This window comes from Dermacentor variabilis, chromosome 7 (assembly GCF_050947875.1).
Source record: "Dermacentor variabilis isolate Ectoservices chromosome 7, ASM5094787v1, whole genome shotgun sequence".
NCBI classification, from domain to species: Eukaryota; Metazoa; Arthropoda; class Arachnida; order Ixodida; family Ixodidae; genus Dermacentor; species Dermacentor variabilis.
This window is the reverse complement of record NC_134574.1, coordinates 20,841,573-20,859,482: the sequence shown is the minus strand read 5'-3', so window position 1 is coordinate 20,859,482 and position 17,910 is coordinate 20,841,573. Positions and strand designations below refer to the sequence as shown.

The 17,910-nt window shown below is 48.2% G+C and overlaps 1 protein-coding gene across 1 annotated transcript in view; it reads right to left on the bottom strand.

Moving 5' to 3' along the window:
* The window catches only part of LOC142587364 (uncharacterized), a 199,680-nt gene extending 185,347 nt beyond the window's left edge, over positions 1-14,333 (bottom strand). Inside the window, exon 1 of the mRNA XM_075698312.1 lies at positions 14,274-14,333. Within this exon, the coding sequence (XP_075554427.1) occupies positions 14,274-14,294 (21 nt within the window). The 5' untranslated portion in view covers positions 14,295-14,333. The remainder of the gene's footprint in view (positions 1-14,273) is intronic.
* Between the last annotated feature and the right edge of the window lie 3,577 nt (positions 14,334-17,910).

Sequence of the window (17,910 nt, the reverse complement as noted above, 5' to 3'; positions counted from 1 at the left end):
AGTTCTCCCTCGCGCACATCACGCAAGACCGGACCCACTACGACTATGTCGTCGCCCACCTCGATGCCCGCTACTCCAACGAGGTCCGGGATATCCTTGACAACTCACCAACGGCAACCATTACAAACACGTCAAGACGGAACTCATTCGCCGCCTGTCACTCTCGGAAGACCAAAAGGTGCGACAACTTCAATCCGCAGAACTTGCCGAGCGCAAGCCTTCGCAGCTCCTCCGCCACATGCGCGCTCTCGCGAGCAACATGGAAGTCCAGGATTCCTTACTGCGAGCACTTTGGCTTCAACGACTTCCACCGCACGTCCATGCAATTCTGCAGGCTCAGCTTCCGCTACCTCTCGACCAATTCGCCGGGATCGCTGATCGCGTCATCGAGGTCTCTTTGCCGCCGTTGTCGCCGACCGTCCAGGCTGTCGCCGCGCCGCTGAACACCATAGAGCTTGCGCGCCGTATCGACGATATCAACCGACAGCTCAGCTTCATTTCAACGACGCCTGGATCAACACTTGCCGAGGGGCCACTCAGAAAGCCGTGGCCAGAACACTAACGCGTCGCAGCAGCCTGGTGCTACTACCATCGACGCTTCGGGGACAGAGCACGGCAATGTCAACCACCCAGCTCCGCTAGAAATCAGGAAAACGCCAACGGCAGCTCGTAGCCACGGCTGCGAGCTGCCAACCTGGAGGCCGTCGCATCTTCGTCACCGACCAAATTACAAAGCAGCGGTTCCTTGTCGACAGCTGTTCCGACATTTTCTGCTACCCGCGACCCCATCTTCAATGTCCCCGCGCTTCTAGGTCTTTCGAGCTCAGTGCGGCAAAGCGGTCCACTAAAAAACCTACGCCGTGACCTTCATTGGAATTTTGTCATCGCCGATGTCACTGAGCCGATCATCGGCTCAGACTTCTTGGCGCACTGCAACCTCCTTCCGGACTGGCGCCACGACCGTCTCATCGACGCGACAACGGGATATTCTGCGCCAGGACAGCGAACGACTATCCACCAGCCAAGCATCAAAGTACTCAGTGTTGAACATAATTCACCGTACCACGCCTTCCTCGCCGGATTTCCTGGTTTGACGCGCCCCAGCGGGTTGCCACGTGACGTGAAGCACACCACCTTGCACTACATCCGGACCACCCAAGGCCCCCCGGTTTTCTGTCACGCCCGTCGCCTTGCCCCGGACCGCACGCACATAGCCAAATCACAGTTCAAAGCCATGCTCCTTGAGGGAATCGCCCGCCCCTCCGACGGCCCATGGGCCTCGCCACTTCACCTCGTCCCTAAGAAGGCTGGCGGCCCTGTGGGGACTACCGTGCCCTCAACGCCCGCGCAATTCCGGACAGGCACCCCGTTCACCACGTACAGGACCTCACCTATTGCATTTCCGGCTGCCACGCTTTTTCCGTGCTAGACTTGGTCAAGGCCTACAAGCAGATACCCGTCAATCCGGACGACGTCCCAAAAACTGCAATTATTTCTCCTTTCGGCTTGTTCGAGTTTCCCTTCATGAGCTTTGGCCTGAGGAACGCTGGGTCTCTTCCCGCAACACCGACGAACACCACAGGCACCTTCGTCTGCTTTTCCAACGCCTCGATGACCACGGCCTGCTCGTCAATGTCCCAAAGAGCACGCTCGGCGCATCAGTCGTCAAATTCCTCGGCCATGAAGTCTCATCAGAGGGAACTCGACCCTTACCTCAACGCATCTCAGACATGCAAAACCACCGCTAAAGACCTTCGCCGTTTCCTCGACATGCTGAACTTTTACAGGCGTTTCTTGCCACACGCAGCCGGCTACCAGGCTCCCCTCCATGATGCCTTGGCTGGTCTACGACGAAACCAACCCGTCACGTGGACAGCGGCTTTACAGGAACTTTTCGAAAAATGCAAAGCTGCTCTCTGCGCCGCCACACTTCTCTCCCATCCTGTGCAAGACGCTCCCTTGGGGCTTTTCACGGACGCCTCTAGCATCGCCGTAGGCGCCATCCTTATGCAGCTCGTAGACAACACCTGGCATCGTTTGGCGTTCTTATCCAAGAAACTTTCAACTCGCAAATTGACCCCTTCTGCGGCCAGTCCCACAGACGAAACCACGACCCCGGCCCCGTCGAGTTCGCCAGATTACTACCGTGAACTTCTGGCAATATACGAAGCAGTTCAGCACTTTCGCCACATTCTCGAAGCACAGCACTGCACTATCTACACCGACCATAAGCCTCTGACCTACGCCTTCTCTCAACGCCGCGACAAACTCCCGCGGGTCCAGCAGAACCAGCTCTCGTTCATTGCCCAGTTTGCCACCGACATCCAACATGTCAGCGGGAAGGGAAACGTGGTCGCCGACGCGCTTTCACGTGCGGCAGCTATTAGCCCTTCTCAGATAACAGCTGATGTCCTCGCCGATCTCAGACCACAGACGGCGAACTGCTGGAGCTTCTTAAGGGCGGGTGCTCACTACAGCTGCAGCCAGTCCCCATACCTGAATTGACAACGACTATCTACCGCGACATATCAACAGCACGAAGCAGGCCTTACGTGCCCCTTTCCCATAGCCGTGGCCTCTTCAACCAGCTACATAATCTCAGCCATCCCGGCATATGCACCTCTACACGCCTCGTGGCCGACCGCCATGTCTGGCCCTCCATGCAGCGGGATTGCCGCACCTGGGCGCGCTCCTGCATTCAATGCCAGCGCGCTAAAGTCGCGAGGCATGTCACTTCACCACTCGGCGCATTTCCCCAGACCTCTGGTCGGTTTCAACACGTCCACCTTGATACTGGCACGTGTACTTATCTTTATCGGGCACCACGTTTCGCCGCCTAACAAATATAATCGCACAGCGTGGGCCTGCATGTATCCGAAGTTTCTGGAAAGTTATCGATGCTTCTATCCGTTGTCTGTTGTCGCCGCCCCTTATGTTATCTGTTTTCATCACCTGACCCCAATGGTGTAGAACTTTGTGGAAGGCACGCGGGTCCGAACGATTAGTCTGGAGCATTCGACGACTGCTCTATAAAAGCTGACGCGCTTGACCCGCTGATCAGATTTCCGACGATCGCCGACCGTGTTCGCCGCTATCGTTGTGCGGGCACAGGTTCGCCCAATAAAAGCTTGTTTGTATTCCACCGTATTGCTGCTTTCTTCACCGTCACTACCACGCGACATCTGGTGGAGGTGCTTGGGCGTTCGTGTACCGAACGCCCCCACAAAGCCGCGAACCAAGCCCGAAGCCCGAGGACAGAACCAACATCGCCCAAGACCAGCGTGCTAGCCGCAGACTGCAAGGACAGCCCCCAGAGCACGTACTTCTACCTGAGACGACAAAAAATATTGTGGTCAAGACAACCCCAATGGCTGCCCCAGCGTCCCCCGTTATCCTACAACAACCTCGGGACCCACCAACCTTCCATGGAGCAGCGACTGAAGACCCGGAATCATGGCTGGAGACCTACGAACGAATCGCGACATTCAACAACTGGGACTCCGACGACAAGCTGCGGCATGTCTACTTCGCCTTAGAAGACGCCGCCTGAACTTCGTTTGAGAACAGAGAATCGACCTTGACAACGTGGGACCTGTTCCGTAGCGGCTTTCTGCGCACCTTTACAAGTGTCGTGCGCAAGGAAAGGGCTGAAGCGATGCTGGACGCCCGAGTGCAGCTACCAAACGAGAGCGTTGCCATCTTTACGGAAGAAATGTGCCGTTTGTTCCGCCACGCCGACCCGGATATAGCCGAGGAGAAGAAAGTCCGCCTACTGATGCGTGGTGTAAAGGAGGAACTTTTCGCCGGAATGGTAAGAAGCCCACCGAAGACCGTCGAAGAGTTTCTTCGTGAGGCGACGAACATTGAGAAGACACCCGAGATCCGAAACCGGCAATTCAATCGCCGCACGAGCTCTAAAAACTACGCCGGGGTTCAATCACTGGCTACCGACGATCTACGCGAGACTATCAGAGCGGTCGTACGGGAGGAGCTGCAGAAGTTCTACCCAAGGACTGCGTCCTTGGGTAGAACTTCCCCGTCCGTCCATCCGCCATCCGCTGCCATCGTCCATCCGCCCGTCCGCTGGCATCGTTAGTCAAATAAAAAGTCGTTACGTTTTCATGTTGGGATTCGTCCTTCGGCAGACACGACATCCGACAACATCTTACTTGAAATCAACAAAATGAAATGGGCATGGGCAGGACATGTAATTAGGAGGGAAGATAACCGATGGTCACTAAGGGTTACGGACTGGATTCCAAGGGAAGGGAAGCGTAGCAGGGGGCGGCAGAAAGTTAGGTGGGCGGATGGGATTAAGAAGTTTGCAGGGACGACATGGACACAATTAGTACATGACCGAGGTAGTTGGAGAAGTATGGGAGAGCCCTTTGTCCTGCAGTGGACGTAACTAGGCTGATGATGATGTCAGTTGTCTTACGGTTGTTGATTAACTTCGAAAGTTCTGCCAGTTCTAGCTTTAGCGTTAGAGGCTTTTATACATTGGCGTTTCTTAGTCAGACCTTTCATCTTCTGCGATATCCTGCGACTGGTATGCTGTCTACCGACAGTTACTACCGACTTCTATTGCACACTCCTTAATGATACCCATAGGATTGATGTGCAATGCGTCTACACCAACGTCCTCTTCCTGAGTTAATGCCGAATATCCGTTCTGTAGCTTGATCCGGAATTCCTCTTTTTTTTCCCTCTTACCGCCAACTCTTTGATCGGCTTGTGTACCAGTTGCTTCCGTCCCCACCTCAAGTCTAGGCTAATTCGAGTTCTTACCACCCTATGCTCACTGCAGGGCACCTTGCCGAGCACGTCCACATCTTGTATGATGCCAGGGTTAGTGCAGAGTAAGAACTCTATTTCATTTCTCTTCTCGCCCTTCGGGCTCCTCCACGTCCACTTTCGGCTCTCCCGCTTGGGGAAGAATGTATTCATTATCCGCATATTATTCTGTTCTGCAAACTCTACTAATAACTTTCTGCTGCTATTCCTAGAACCTATGCCATATTCCCCCACTGACTTGTTTCCAGCCTGCTTCTTGCCTACCCTGGCGTTGAAGTCGCCCATCAGTATGCTGTATTTTGTTTGGACTTTATTCATCGTCAATTGCATGTCTTAGTAGAAGCTTTCGGCTTCCCTGTCATCATGACTAGATGTAGGGGCGTAGGCCTGTACGACCTGGCCAAATAATGTACCTCGAAGGTAGCGTCCTCAGTTCATATATTCCGTCGCCCAGAAGTACGCAAGCATACCTTGTAGTTCAGCAGATGCTGAAGTTACTTTTTCCAAAACCACTTAACACTTTTCGCTGCTTACATTGTAATCGGTACTGATGCTTTTTTGTGCAATGAGAGAGAAGCAGATATACGAAGTTGTTCATGAAATTTTTGGTGCAGAGATCTACCGACATCACCCCTAGCTTCTGCACCTCCATGCTACACTTCCATGCCTCTGACACAATAGTGGTGCTCCCGACAATATTGTAACGTGGAACTCTCAGATATATACATGGAGAATGGTAGCATTGAGTGTGGCGCTTGCTATTTATGGATATATGCGTTACGAACCTTTATTTTGCCGCGATGGGCAGAAGGTTTGTTGTACGTGTCTATTTAGCCAACGAACCTATATATCCTTACTCATGCCACGCTAAATCTGACACACATGTCTCCTCTCTGGTCTAGTGGCACTCGAGCGTAGGTGGAAATGTATCTGCAAGCATATGCCAAGGGGTCTTCGCCAGTACCACAAACAATGCTTTGTGCTAGGTTATCTCTCTGCAGTAATCATTTACCTTTTGCATGCGAGCAACATTGGCGATTCTTTCGTATCACGTGCTGAGAGGGTTCAGTGCCAATGACTAAAGGTGGATAAGCTTTCGGAAGTATTATGTAAGCGTCACAGGGGAACATCACAAGATCAGTGGGCGTTGCGAGGTCGTGGTACCGGTGATCGTAGTGGTGGTGAGGTAGCAAGAGGCGGGTTTAGCCTGGCACTCAAGGCCGGCAATTGCTCACCCTGAGCATCTCTTATAACAACACTGTGGTCTTTCACATTTCCATCAGACCAGTCTCTCTTAAGAATCTGATAAGAAGACGTGAAGTTTCTTTGCCGTATATAACTAGTCTTTGGGGAACACAAGGTGTTTCAGGCACGTATGTGAAAAGTCCTTTTCTTGCGAAGTTTTTAAGGAGAACCTCCTTTTCGTCTCGGAATTTTGGGCACGACCACAGAAAATTTTTAAGATTTCCTGTTTCGTCGCATGTCGTACAGTTCGTAGAATTGATGCGCCCCAATTTAAATAACCATGCTGGTGTACTAGATGATCGTGTCCTTATTCGATGTAGTAGTGAGTCTTCCTCTCCATAAAATATCTTGGTTACGCGCGGCATATGTGGTTGAACCAAAAGTGACTCACAATAATTTCGAATGTCGGATTTTTTAACTTGATTGATCTTTGGGTCATTTGGGAGGATGATGGAGCGCTGTGCAAGGAAGAGCTTCAGCTTTCTCGTCGCCAGGATTGCCAATGAGGCAGGGAATTCACTGAAACTTTACCGTGGAGCCATTGTTGCCGAGTTCTTTCATGATGGCTAGTGATTTGCTGCAATTTCTTTAGTTTGCGCACAACAGCAGCTATTTCCACGTCTTCAACAACTGCCGACGAAGCTATGCAGCACATATTTGAAGCAATAACTCAGCGCAATAAAAAGCACAGAGAAAAGAAAGATGGACAAGGACAAACGCTACCTTTGTACCTATATATGCTCTTATCACGCAAGAGCATACCAAGCCAAAAGAACGCGCGCATGCGCATCAAAGGCTGTTGCGCAAAGATTTAAATTGAGCATCAACTAATGAGATCGACAGCTCGCCTATACATCTATCTCTGTTCTTGTAGATAAAGAAGGCCTCTCGATCAAGCCCAGAAGACGCGTTGCCGCACGTTCCCTGAATGTTAGTCTCGGAAAATCGAGCGTCACACCGACACGCCGTAACATGAGCCACCATATGTGTGCGGTTATCCTGATTTTTCTTAGGTTTTTTGAACATGTTCCATTAAACGGTCATTCACGCAACGCTCGGTTTGTCCAATGTGCAAGAGGTTCGTCCACAAATGTGCAAGAGGTTAGCATATACAAACCCCCTGGAGCACTTAACAAAAGCTTTCTCATACCTAGTATGGCAGCCCCGCCTGCTCTCACATCAAACTCGCGAGCACAGTTCCCAAAGCTTGCTGGGCGCACGAAAACAGAGGAATACCATGATGGTTAGAAATGTCTTTAAGGTTTTGTGACACATTGTGCACGTAGGGTATAACCTCTGGTCCCACCTTCAGTTCTTCGACGTCTGCTGCTGCTCTCCGTGCTCGAATCCTTGCTTTCTTGCAGTCGACACTGCTGTAGTGTTGGCGACAGTCAAAGGAAAATCAGCTGCCAAAAGGCGTGCAACTGCGTTTGAGAAACTAGGTCGCATTTGGCGGACGCACGATTCTCGCAGAAATCATTCCAAGCGAAGTATACCTACTGCTCGCTTCGCCACCTTAGAATGTGAGGAGTCACACGGCAGCAATTGCTTAAAGGCTCGCGGTTTATAGCCCCAGCAGACGCGACCAACTTCAAAAGACAGCTTGCAGTCTAAGAACAGCAGGCCTGTGGCGTCAGTAACTTTATGCGTAAAAACAAGGCCTTGGCCTTGGTTGCCTTGGCTTTTAAAATGCAAGCAGTCGATGTAGAGTCATCATTACTGCTTAAAAGCTACAAAAATTATCAACATGCCTAAAACTATTGAAACTGGCCCCACATTAAAAACAAGCTCAAAGAGAAAAATATTTTGCACAATATAGGAGCGACACATAAACTTATACACACCTTCCGGCTTGGCAGATATGGCTGCTCGTTGAAAAGAATAAAAGGCAGACCCAAATTAAACTCCAGTAACGTTAAAAAAGTTGCTCACTCACAGGCCCCCTCAGTTTTAGAAACCGATTCAATGCACTCGCTTAGGGAAAGCAGAAGTTTATCCTGAGAAATTCAATAGAATTGAAACGCAGGCTGTGGTGACTATAAATTTCATTTCCATTAGTAAGGGTGCCGTTAGAGCCAAACCAAGATCTGTCGAGTTAAGCAAACACTTGCCAAAGGAATCAAGAACAGCAAAGAAAGCTGTTTGAGGATTTTCTGCACCACGGAAACGCACAAGCCCGACACTCTTTTCAGGCTACTGTTAGAGAGCGCGGGGCGTGGCAGCACTGCGTGAGCCCTTTTCATTTAAAAAACCTTAAGAAGCTACATGTGGACGATCATTTCCGTGTGGGAAGTTCTTCAGAGGTTCCGGAATTTGTTACGTGTAATGACGACATTACGTATGGTTTTTGCCGTTGACGTAAAAGATCCATTCTGCTCAACTTTTCACGGTAAGCTTCTGGTTGCCTTAACGAAATGTACTGAGTACAATGACGTGTTCCACTTCCAGAACTAAGCGGTCATGTCAGTGGACAACTTTTTATCATTAGTCGGGTTTTATTTAAGTGTGACTTTTATTCTTTTGAGCGAGCAGCCATATTTACAACGCCGTAGGGGGGGGGGGGGTGTATAAGATCATGTGCCGCTCCTAGCTTGTGCGCCATTTTTTTACCTTTTGTTGACAGGTCTTGTGCCGGTTCTAGCTTGGTTCTAAAGGGGGACAGGTCTTAAAGGTTTATAGGCACATTGATGCTTCTTTAGAGCTTTTAAACAATATAAGGGTAACTTTACATCCACTGCTTGCGTTTTAGAATATTTTAACGAAAAAGGCCAAGGGATTGTTTTCCGTATGAACTTCCTGGCGCCACAGACCTGCAGTTCTGAGATTCAAAGCTGTCTTTCGAATTTGGTCACGTATGCTGTGCCAATCAACCGCCAGCCTTGACCAAGGTGGATTCCAAGGTGGTGAATCGAGAAGTAGGTAGTCATTGCTTGGAATCAGTTCTGCGAAAATAATGCGTGCACCAAATATGGTCTAGTTTCTGAAACCGAGTTCGGTACCTTTTGGCAACTGCTTTCCCTTTTACGGTCGCCAACACTATAGCATCTCTGCAACAAGAAAGTAAAGCTTCGAGCACGAAGGTCAAGAGCAGACGTCCAACGACTGAGGTGAAACCGGAGGTTATACCCTACGTGCTCAAGGTGGCATACAACTTTAAAGAAGTTGCTAACCGTCATGGTATACCTCGTGTTTTTGGGGTGCCCGGAAAGCTTCCGAAGCTGTGCTCTCGATTTGCTGTGAGAGCAGGAGGGGCTGCCACACTAGGCATGAGAAGCACTTTGTTGAATCCTCCAGAGGGGTTGTATATGCCATCACCTTGCATCCTTGTGGGCAGCTGTATATTCGACAAACCAAGGGTTGCGTGAATGACCGTATAAGGGAACAAGCGCAAAAAATAAAGAAGAATGAGGATGAGGGCGCACATATGGTGCGTCAGGTTACCGCGTGCGGGTGTGACGCTCGATTTTGCGAGACTACCATTCTGGGAAGGAGCGGCAACGCCTCTTCTAGGCTGGCTCTGGAGGCATTCTCTATCGAGGAAAACCGAGATAGGTGCATAAGTGGGTCTTCTATCTCATTACTTGATGCTGAATTCGACTTCTTGCGCAACCGCCTTTGATCTATATTTGCCGATTCGTTTTGTTAGGTATGCGCTTGCATGACGAAGTGACATATATGTATAATTCTATCTTTCCGTTAAGCAGTTGTGAGTGTAGCGCTCGTTTTTCTCCACGTTTCTTGTATCTGGTTTTTACTGGGCTAAGTTACTAGCTGAATTATGTAAAACCGACTAACCCACCAGTCAACCCTTTTACTATACAGTCAAGGCGGCCAGGCGACACATGTCTCATAGAGGGAATATAGAATGCCTCTGGTCAGCAGTCTTCGTCTACTTTGACCGAGCAATTTGTGTATAATTGAGGTGATTTGAGTAACTCGTGTGCGAATGTTGCAGAGCTAGTGACTTGGCTTCTGCAGCTGCATCACAGCTCTTACTGTAGCCATGGTACACTTAGGTTGAATATTATATCCTCCAAGGTCCAGGGCAGGTCTACCTCTTTCCTCTTTCTCGAGCAGCGTAATCCTAAGACTCAAAGCGTGTTCAGTGTTGCATTAAAATGTGAGTGCGGCGTGTTACATACACGTCTTAGGAGGGCTAGACCAGACGAACACTCACTCCGACGTAATAGTTGGTTCACGAGACACTGGGAAGTCTGAAGTCGCAGAGGTTGTCGCTCAGCTTCGTAGAGCGCCTTTTTTGTTCGATGCTGGCTAAGGCCTTCGCAAGCACATCCGAATACCTTTTCTGTCTATATTTTCTAAGTGATCGTATTGGCTATCTTAGGATGACGTCATCGGTAGCTGATAAAGGGTCCCACTTGTAAACAACGCTGTATGCAGTGGTAGCGTCGACTTCCGGTGGGTGCCCCAGCGTATATCAGCGACTCGCTTGAGCACATGAGGCCTCTGTGGCGATGACACCACAACGTAGTCAACAGCTTGGCGCCAGACTACCTTGTGGCCAAAGGTAATGCCTAGAACTCGGACGTTACTGACTTCACGAATCTGGTACCCATTGAAATTCAGCTTCAAGCGTGTAGATTTTCCTTTATTTCTAGGAAATAATTTGAATAATGATTTCTCTGCTAGTAATGATAAGCCAAGCGTTTTCAAGTGTCCCTGAATGGCATTTACTGCTCCCTGGGCTATTTGTGCAAGACGACGATGATGGTAGCCGGAGACCCATATGCAGATATCAACCGCATATATAGACATCTTCACAAGTTTTTGATGGTTTAGATTTTTGGAAGCGTCGTCATGGTGATGTTAAATAATGAGGAAGATCAAACGATCCCTTGTGGTACGCCTCGAAATATATCAATTGCATCGCTCAAATTGTCGCCAAGACGAATTCTGATGCGACGATAATTGATAAACGTATGTACAAAGGTCAAGAGATGACCGGTGTCGCCTATTGCTTGTAACTGGCAGATGATGGCTGTTTGCGACATGTAGTCATAAGCCTTGGAGAGATGCATAAGAACAGCAGGTGTCGACAGGCCGTCTGCATTGTAATGTTCTATGTGACTTAGCAGGACCAGCACATTATCTTGAGTCCATAGGTGCTGTGGAAACCGAGTCAAGCACAACAGTGGTTTTCGACCCTGCTCGACGTATCCAGTGAGGCTTGTGCATGCTATTGTCACGTGGTCGTGACGTCAAAGAACACAGTAGCAATACTGTTAAAGACAAAACTAGCTTTTATTGGGCGAACCTGTGCCCAAAAAGCAGGCTACACTTAAAGCACAACGAGAGCGGCGAACACAGTCGGCGATCGTCGAAAATCTGATCAGCAAGTCAAGCGCCTCGGCTTTCATACAGCAGTCATCGAATGTTCCAGACTAATCGTTCGGACCCGCGTGCCTTCCACAAAGTTCTACACCATTCGCGTCACGCGATGAAATCAGATAACACAAGGTTCGGCGACAACAGACAGCCGGGTAGAAGCATCGATAACTTTCCAGAAACTTCGGATACATGCAGGCGCGTCCCGCGCTGTGCGATTACATTTGTTAGGCGGCGAAACGGAGTCGCCCGATAAAGATAAGTACACGTGTCACTATCGTCTCCATTAGCTTCGGTGCACAGGGGGCCAGCGATACTGGCCTGTACGAGTCCCGAGCAGGCGGTTGTTTTCCAGGCTTCAGAATCTGTACCACCCACCTCAACCTTCCATAAATCTGCCCCATGCTGCTGCAAAATTTTTAGCCGATCACGTCGTCTCTCAACTGGTAGGTTAGTTAGTATCCGATTGCTGATAAGGTTAGGTCCCACCAAACAGCGATGTCGGCGGCTGCTCATAGCTTGTCCCAAATTGCTCAGCGTGAAAGCAGCATCCGTCAGAGACGACGATAGCGGCGAAGGCGGATGTTGTGCCTGGCGACCTGCCGGAAGGGAGCACCTGAGCAAAGGCATCCGCAAGACAAGTAAGCGACATGCCTAACTTCAATGCTAAGACTTGAAATGGCTTGATTTGTCTAACTTTTTCAGCACGGTTATTAACGACCCACCATATCCTAGGCATTGGCGTGAAGACCGAGAGGCTTTCACAAAATGCTGCCTATTGACGTTTTATTATTTTCCTTGTGTAACGGCGAATCAGTGCGTTAACTCTGTTATATATCGTCTTCTTTAGTGGGTCGCCTTTCGTCCTCATTACGCTTTCTTCCGCTCTTCTACTGACAGCTCACATATTTTTGAACTTCAAGTACGCAGCGGGGATGTGGTCGGGTAGCTTCAGCTCAGTGGTAGCTAATCTCTGGCAAGGTAGCATAACCGCGAACACGTCGCCAGAAAATTCACTTAGGCCATTCCTCTACATATCCCAATGTGTCGCAGGGCAGGACCTTCAGCCGGTGGTTCCAAATCCAGCAATGTTGACGAAGACAGGAAAATAGTCGCTGCCCACTCTATCTTTACTCTTCATTGAAGATGCACGAATGTTCGCTGAGTGTAATGACAAACCAATGACACTTAAGACGCCGGTGGTCGGAAAAACGTTTGCTGTCCGCCATTCGACACACAGAGTCCTTCAGTATCTAAAGCACTGACAGTTTGTTTTGCACGAACATCAATCAACTTGTCACCCCAGAGAGCATGGTGCGCGTAAAAGCTACCGCATATAACCCTCGGACCAGGGCAGCGGCTGCAGAGGCCTCTTGTTTCTCCCATCATGAATTTCTGGCGAGAGCTCACATATACGGACGCCATGCTGAGCCTTCTGTTTCCCAGCCGTAATTCAACAGCAATGACATCTACAGCACCGCTGCAGAGGTCTTGAATTGGTAGCAGAAAATGTGGTATTTCACGTCTGACATACACCATGGCGCTACCGCTGGCAAATGCCGGAACACATTGGTTTCCGTGCGCGACATAACGAGCAAATAATTTGGAACTTGGAACGCCAGCCTCGGACGGGGCCGATATTGGCACTGACATGTTACCTAAGAAAATTGACAGTTCAGGTAAATGACATGCAAGACCCGCAGGATTCCATTGCATAAGAAGTGGCACCTTTGTACAAGACGATGAAGATTTTGCCCTCACCACGTCCGTGTTGCTAGGTGCTTTACTAGGAGCCACAGCTTAGAATCACTGATTCGAAAGGCGGGACTGGTACTAGCATGTCCTTCATGGAGTTCGCTAGCATCTTCTCTATGTGTGATCGCAGGCCTTGAAGAGAACACGTAGCACCTGTTGACAACTGTTGACACCTGCTGTCCTCCTGTAGCGGTGGTGCTGTTTCACCGCAACGCGAATGGTGTCACTGCGGTGCAGACACATAACTTCGCATTTCCGGTTGTTCAGCAGTTTTCTCGCATACAGAGCATCTGTTCAATGATTTGACTGCGTTAGCCGATCCGCTGTGTGATTTCACCACTGTGTCTTGGGGTTCCTGATGTAGGCTTTGGGGTTGGGAATAAAGTATGTCTCTTTGAGCTTCCAGTGATGTCTTATTCTTATTCGTTCCGTCCTTTCGCGTTGGTTCCAAGATAAATGTTTTCTTTCATTTTCTAGCCACTGCCCGCGTAGGACACTTGCTGTAAGTAGGTAGGTGCGCACCAGTGCAATTTGCGCAAAGTTCTCGCTGTGCATGCATGTTTTGAAATCTTGCAATCATCCGCATCTCTTACGTCACTGCTCACCACAGCAGTACTCGGCCACATGTTGATAGCGCTGACACTTGAAGCATCGAGGCGGTGTCGCAAGGTAATCAATGGTCTCATGTCTTGTGAACCTCAAGTTTGTCTTTGCCTGGGAATGCCAGCGAACCCTTCACAAGGCAACGCACTGAGATATGTAAAACGATGCGTTCTAGTTCAGCTAAAGAGAATAGGGGCATAGTTTTGAGAGAAATTCAACCCATTATTGCTTAACTTCTTTCTTCATTTGCTTTCGACATAAGTCGGTGTTTTGTTCGTGTGCATACCATTCGGCTATTTTTAATGGACTAATGTTGTCTTTGTAGCCGTTGTGACCACTGTAGTGAAGTTCACCTTAACGCCATTTATTGCAAGCATCACCACTCAACTTCGACTCGTTCTCATTTTTCTTACGAAGATAAACAGCTTACCACGAGCAATGCGAAAGCAACAAATATAGCGAGAGCAACCAAAATTCACCTGAGCATACATTATTTTACTGAAGAGAGACTGATGATGAGTGTGACATACCAGGTTACATTCTTGAGACATGCGGCAGTCTATGAAGTGGTCTGCAGCACTCGAATTGGCAAGCTGAAACGAGAAATTGGAGCTGCATGATTATTGTGTTTCTACGCACAGCACAATGGTCGATGCGATATTTAATTAATTGGTGCTAATAAGCAACTTGGGAAAAATAGCCCCTCTTGAGGACTTGCACCATGGATCACATTTTCTCTAGGTGCCTAAGTCATGTCTTCATCCTTCGGAGGTGACAGAGACATTTTTCTAAACAGAAATTGAGGAGCCATTCCGCTGTGTGAAGGCGGATGACCAGCGAAGCTGTAGCACATTACACAGGGTGAGACAAAGGTACATGTATTTATTTTCGTCATTTCGTAATGGTGTGTGGATGGCTTTGTGAATACTGCCATATATCCTGATTGGTTCGGTTACAACTTAGACAGATTCTTAGCGAAACTTCAATTTATGCACGACCGTTGTTGAGTAGTTGAATTATTTGGACTTGCGTGTCACTTGAAACCAAACTTTCCTGGCACGAACTGAGTTAACCATTTCTTATCTGGTTTTTAACTGTCCACATTGAAGTCTCCAGCGATGATCACAGGGGTGGTGTCGTCACGTCTAACACCTGCAAAATGTGTGGTCAAGGAAATTCTCGATAGCACACTTGGGTGTGCTTCAAGATATATACACAGGGGATATCATAACTCAGTCATTCGTTTGAACGGTAGAGTCATCCCCACTATCTGTTACATTGTCCACTTACGATTCAAACGCGTATGGTTGCACATACATGTCATTTGCGTATATGTCAATGCCTCCTGCTCGTCAGTTCATGTGCTGTTCACAAACGATTCTAGCATACCAATCGACTTGAAACAAAGCATATTGATTTATGTTTTTTTTTCATTATTGTTCTGTCAAATGGTTCCTTGCGTTCGTAGTCGACTGGCCGTGCATTGCTGTCAGGATCGTCTTTTTCGGAAAAATTGTAATGCGCCACCACATCCGACGTGCTCCACGCCACTTTCGATGCGAACCATAGTGCATGCGTGTATGGGAACGGCGTTGCTTCGCAGACCGCACCCTGCAGGATCACCCTGCAGGAAATAAGGGTGATCCTACACGATCACCCTGCAGGATCATCTAGCAGGATATAAGGATATAGCTGGTAACATACAGGAATCTTATATCATTAACGGGAGGGTGGCAGGTCTTGTTGGTAAACTTAATCAGAGGTACAAATTGAAGGCCGTGCAGGCCTACGCTTCTACATCCAGTCATCATGACAGGGAAGTCGAAAGCTTCTATGAAGACGTGGAATCGGCAATGGGTAAATTCAAAACAAAATACACAATACTGATGGGCGACTTCAATGCCAGGGCAGGCAAGAAGCAGGCTGTAGACAAGTCATGGCATAGGTTCTAGGAATACCAGAAGAGAGTTATTAGTAGGTTGCAGAACGGAATATTATTCCGATGTTGAATACCTTCTTCCGCAAGCAGGATAGCCGCAAGTTGACGTGGAGGAGCCTGAATGGCGAGACTAGAAATAATGAAATAGACTTCATACTCTGCGCTAACCCACGCATCACACAAGATGTGGACGTCCTCGGCAAGGTGCGTTGCAGTGACCATAGGATGCTAAGAACTCGAATTAGCTTAGTATTGAGGAGTGAACGGAAGAAACTGGTACATAAGAAGCAGATCAATGAGTTAGCGGTAAGAGGGAAAATAGAGGAATTCCTGATCAAGCTACAGAACAGATATTCGGCTTTAACCCAGGAAGAGGACCTTAGTGTTGAAGGAATGAACGAGAAATTTATGGGCATCATTAAGGAGTGTGCAATAGAAGTCGGTGGTTATTTCGTCACTCAGGATACCAGTAAGCTGTTGCAGGAGACGAAAGATCTGATTAAGAAACGCCAATGTAGGAAAGCCTCTAACCCTACAGCTAGAAGCTAGAATAAAGCTGACAGAACTTTCCAAGTTAATCAACAACCGTAAGACAGCTGAAATAAGGAAGTATAATATGGATAGAATTGACCAGGCTCTCATGAACGGAGCAAGCCTAAGAACAGTGAAGAAACTAGGAGTAGGCAAGAATCAGATGTATGTGATAAAAGACAAAGCCGGCAATATCACTGCTAATTTGGATGAGATAGTTCTAGTGGCTGAGGAGTTCTATAGAGATTTATACAGTACCAGTGGCACCCACCACGAGAATGGAAGAGAGAATATTCTATGAATTTGATATCTCAGAAGTAACGCCGGAAGAAGTAAAGAAAGCCTTGGGAGCTATGCCAAGCAGGAACGCAGCTGGGGAGGATCAGGTAACAGCAGATTTGTTGAAGGATGGTGAGCACATTGTTCTAGAAGAATTGGCCACCCCGTATAGGCAATGCCTCATGACCACGAGGCTACCGCATCCTTAGAAGAATGCAAGCATAAACCTAATCAATAAGAAAGAGGACGCCAAAGTCTTGAAAAATTATAAACTGATCAGCTTTGTTGCCTACAAAGTTTTTACTAAGGTAATCGCAAATAGAATCAGGAACACTTTAGACTTCGGTCAACCAAGGGACACAGGCAGGATTTCGTAAAGGCTACTCAACAATAGACCATATTCACACTCTCAGTCAGCTGATAGAGAAATGTGCGGAATATAAAGAACCCTTATATATAGCTTTCGTTGATTACGAGAAAGCGTTTGATTCCGTCGAAACCTCAGCAGTCATTGAGGCATTACGGAATCAGGGTGTAGACGAGCCGTATGTAAAAATACTGAAGATATCTGTAGCGGCTCCACAGCCACCGTACTCCTCCATAAAGAAAGTAACAGAATTTCAAAAAGAAAGGCGTCAGACAGGGAGATACGATCTCTCCAATGTTATTGACAGCGTTTTTACAGGAGGTATTCGGAGACCTGGATTGGGAAGACTTGGGGATAAGAATTAAAGGTGAATGCCTTAGTAACTTGCAAATCGCTGACGATAATGCCTTGCTTAGTAATTAAGAGGACCAATTGCAATGCATGCTCACTGACCTCGATAGGCAAAGCAGAGGCTGGGTCTAAAAATCAATCTGCGGAGAAGCAAACTAATGTTTAACAGTCTCAGAAGAGAACAGCAGTTTACGATAGGTAGCGAGGCACTGGAAATGGTAAGGGAATACACCTACTTAGCGCAGGTAGTGACGCCGGATCCGGATTATGATGCTGAAATAATTAGAAAAATAAGAAATGGGCATGGGTGCGTTTGGCAGGCATTCTCAGATCATGAACAGCACGTTGCCATTATCCCAAAAAAGAGTAGTGTGTCACAGCTGTGTCTTATCAGTACTCCCGTACGGGGCAGAACCCTGGAGGCTTACGAAAAAGGGTTCTACATAAATCTAGGACGACGCAACGACCTATGGAAAGAAGAATGATGGGTGTAACGTTAAGGGATAAGAAAAGAGCAGATTGGGTAAGGGAACAAACGCGAGTTAATGACATCTTAGTTGAAATCAAGCAAAAGAAATGGGCATGCACAGGACATGCAATGAGTCAAGAAGATAACCGATGTTCATTAAGTGTTACGGTCTGGTTTCCAATGGAATGAGAGCGTAGCAGGAGGCGGCAGAAAGTTAGGTGGGCGGATGAC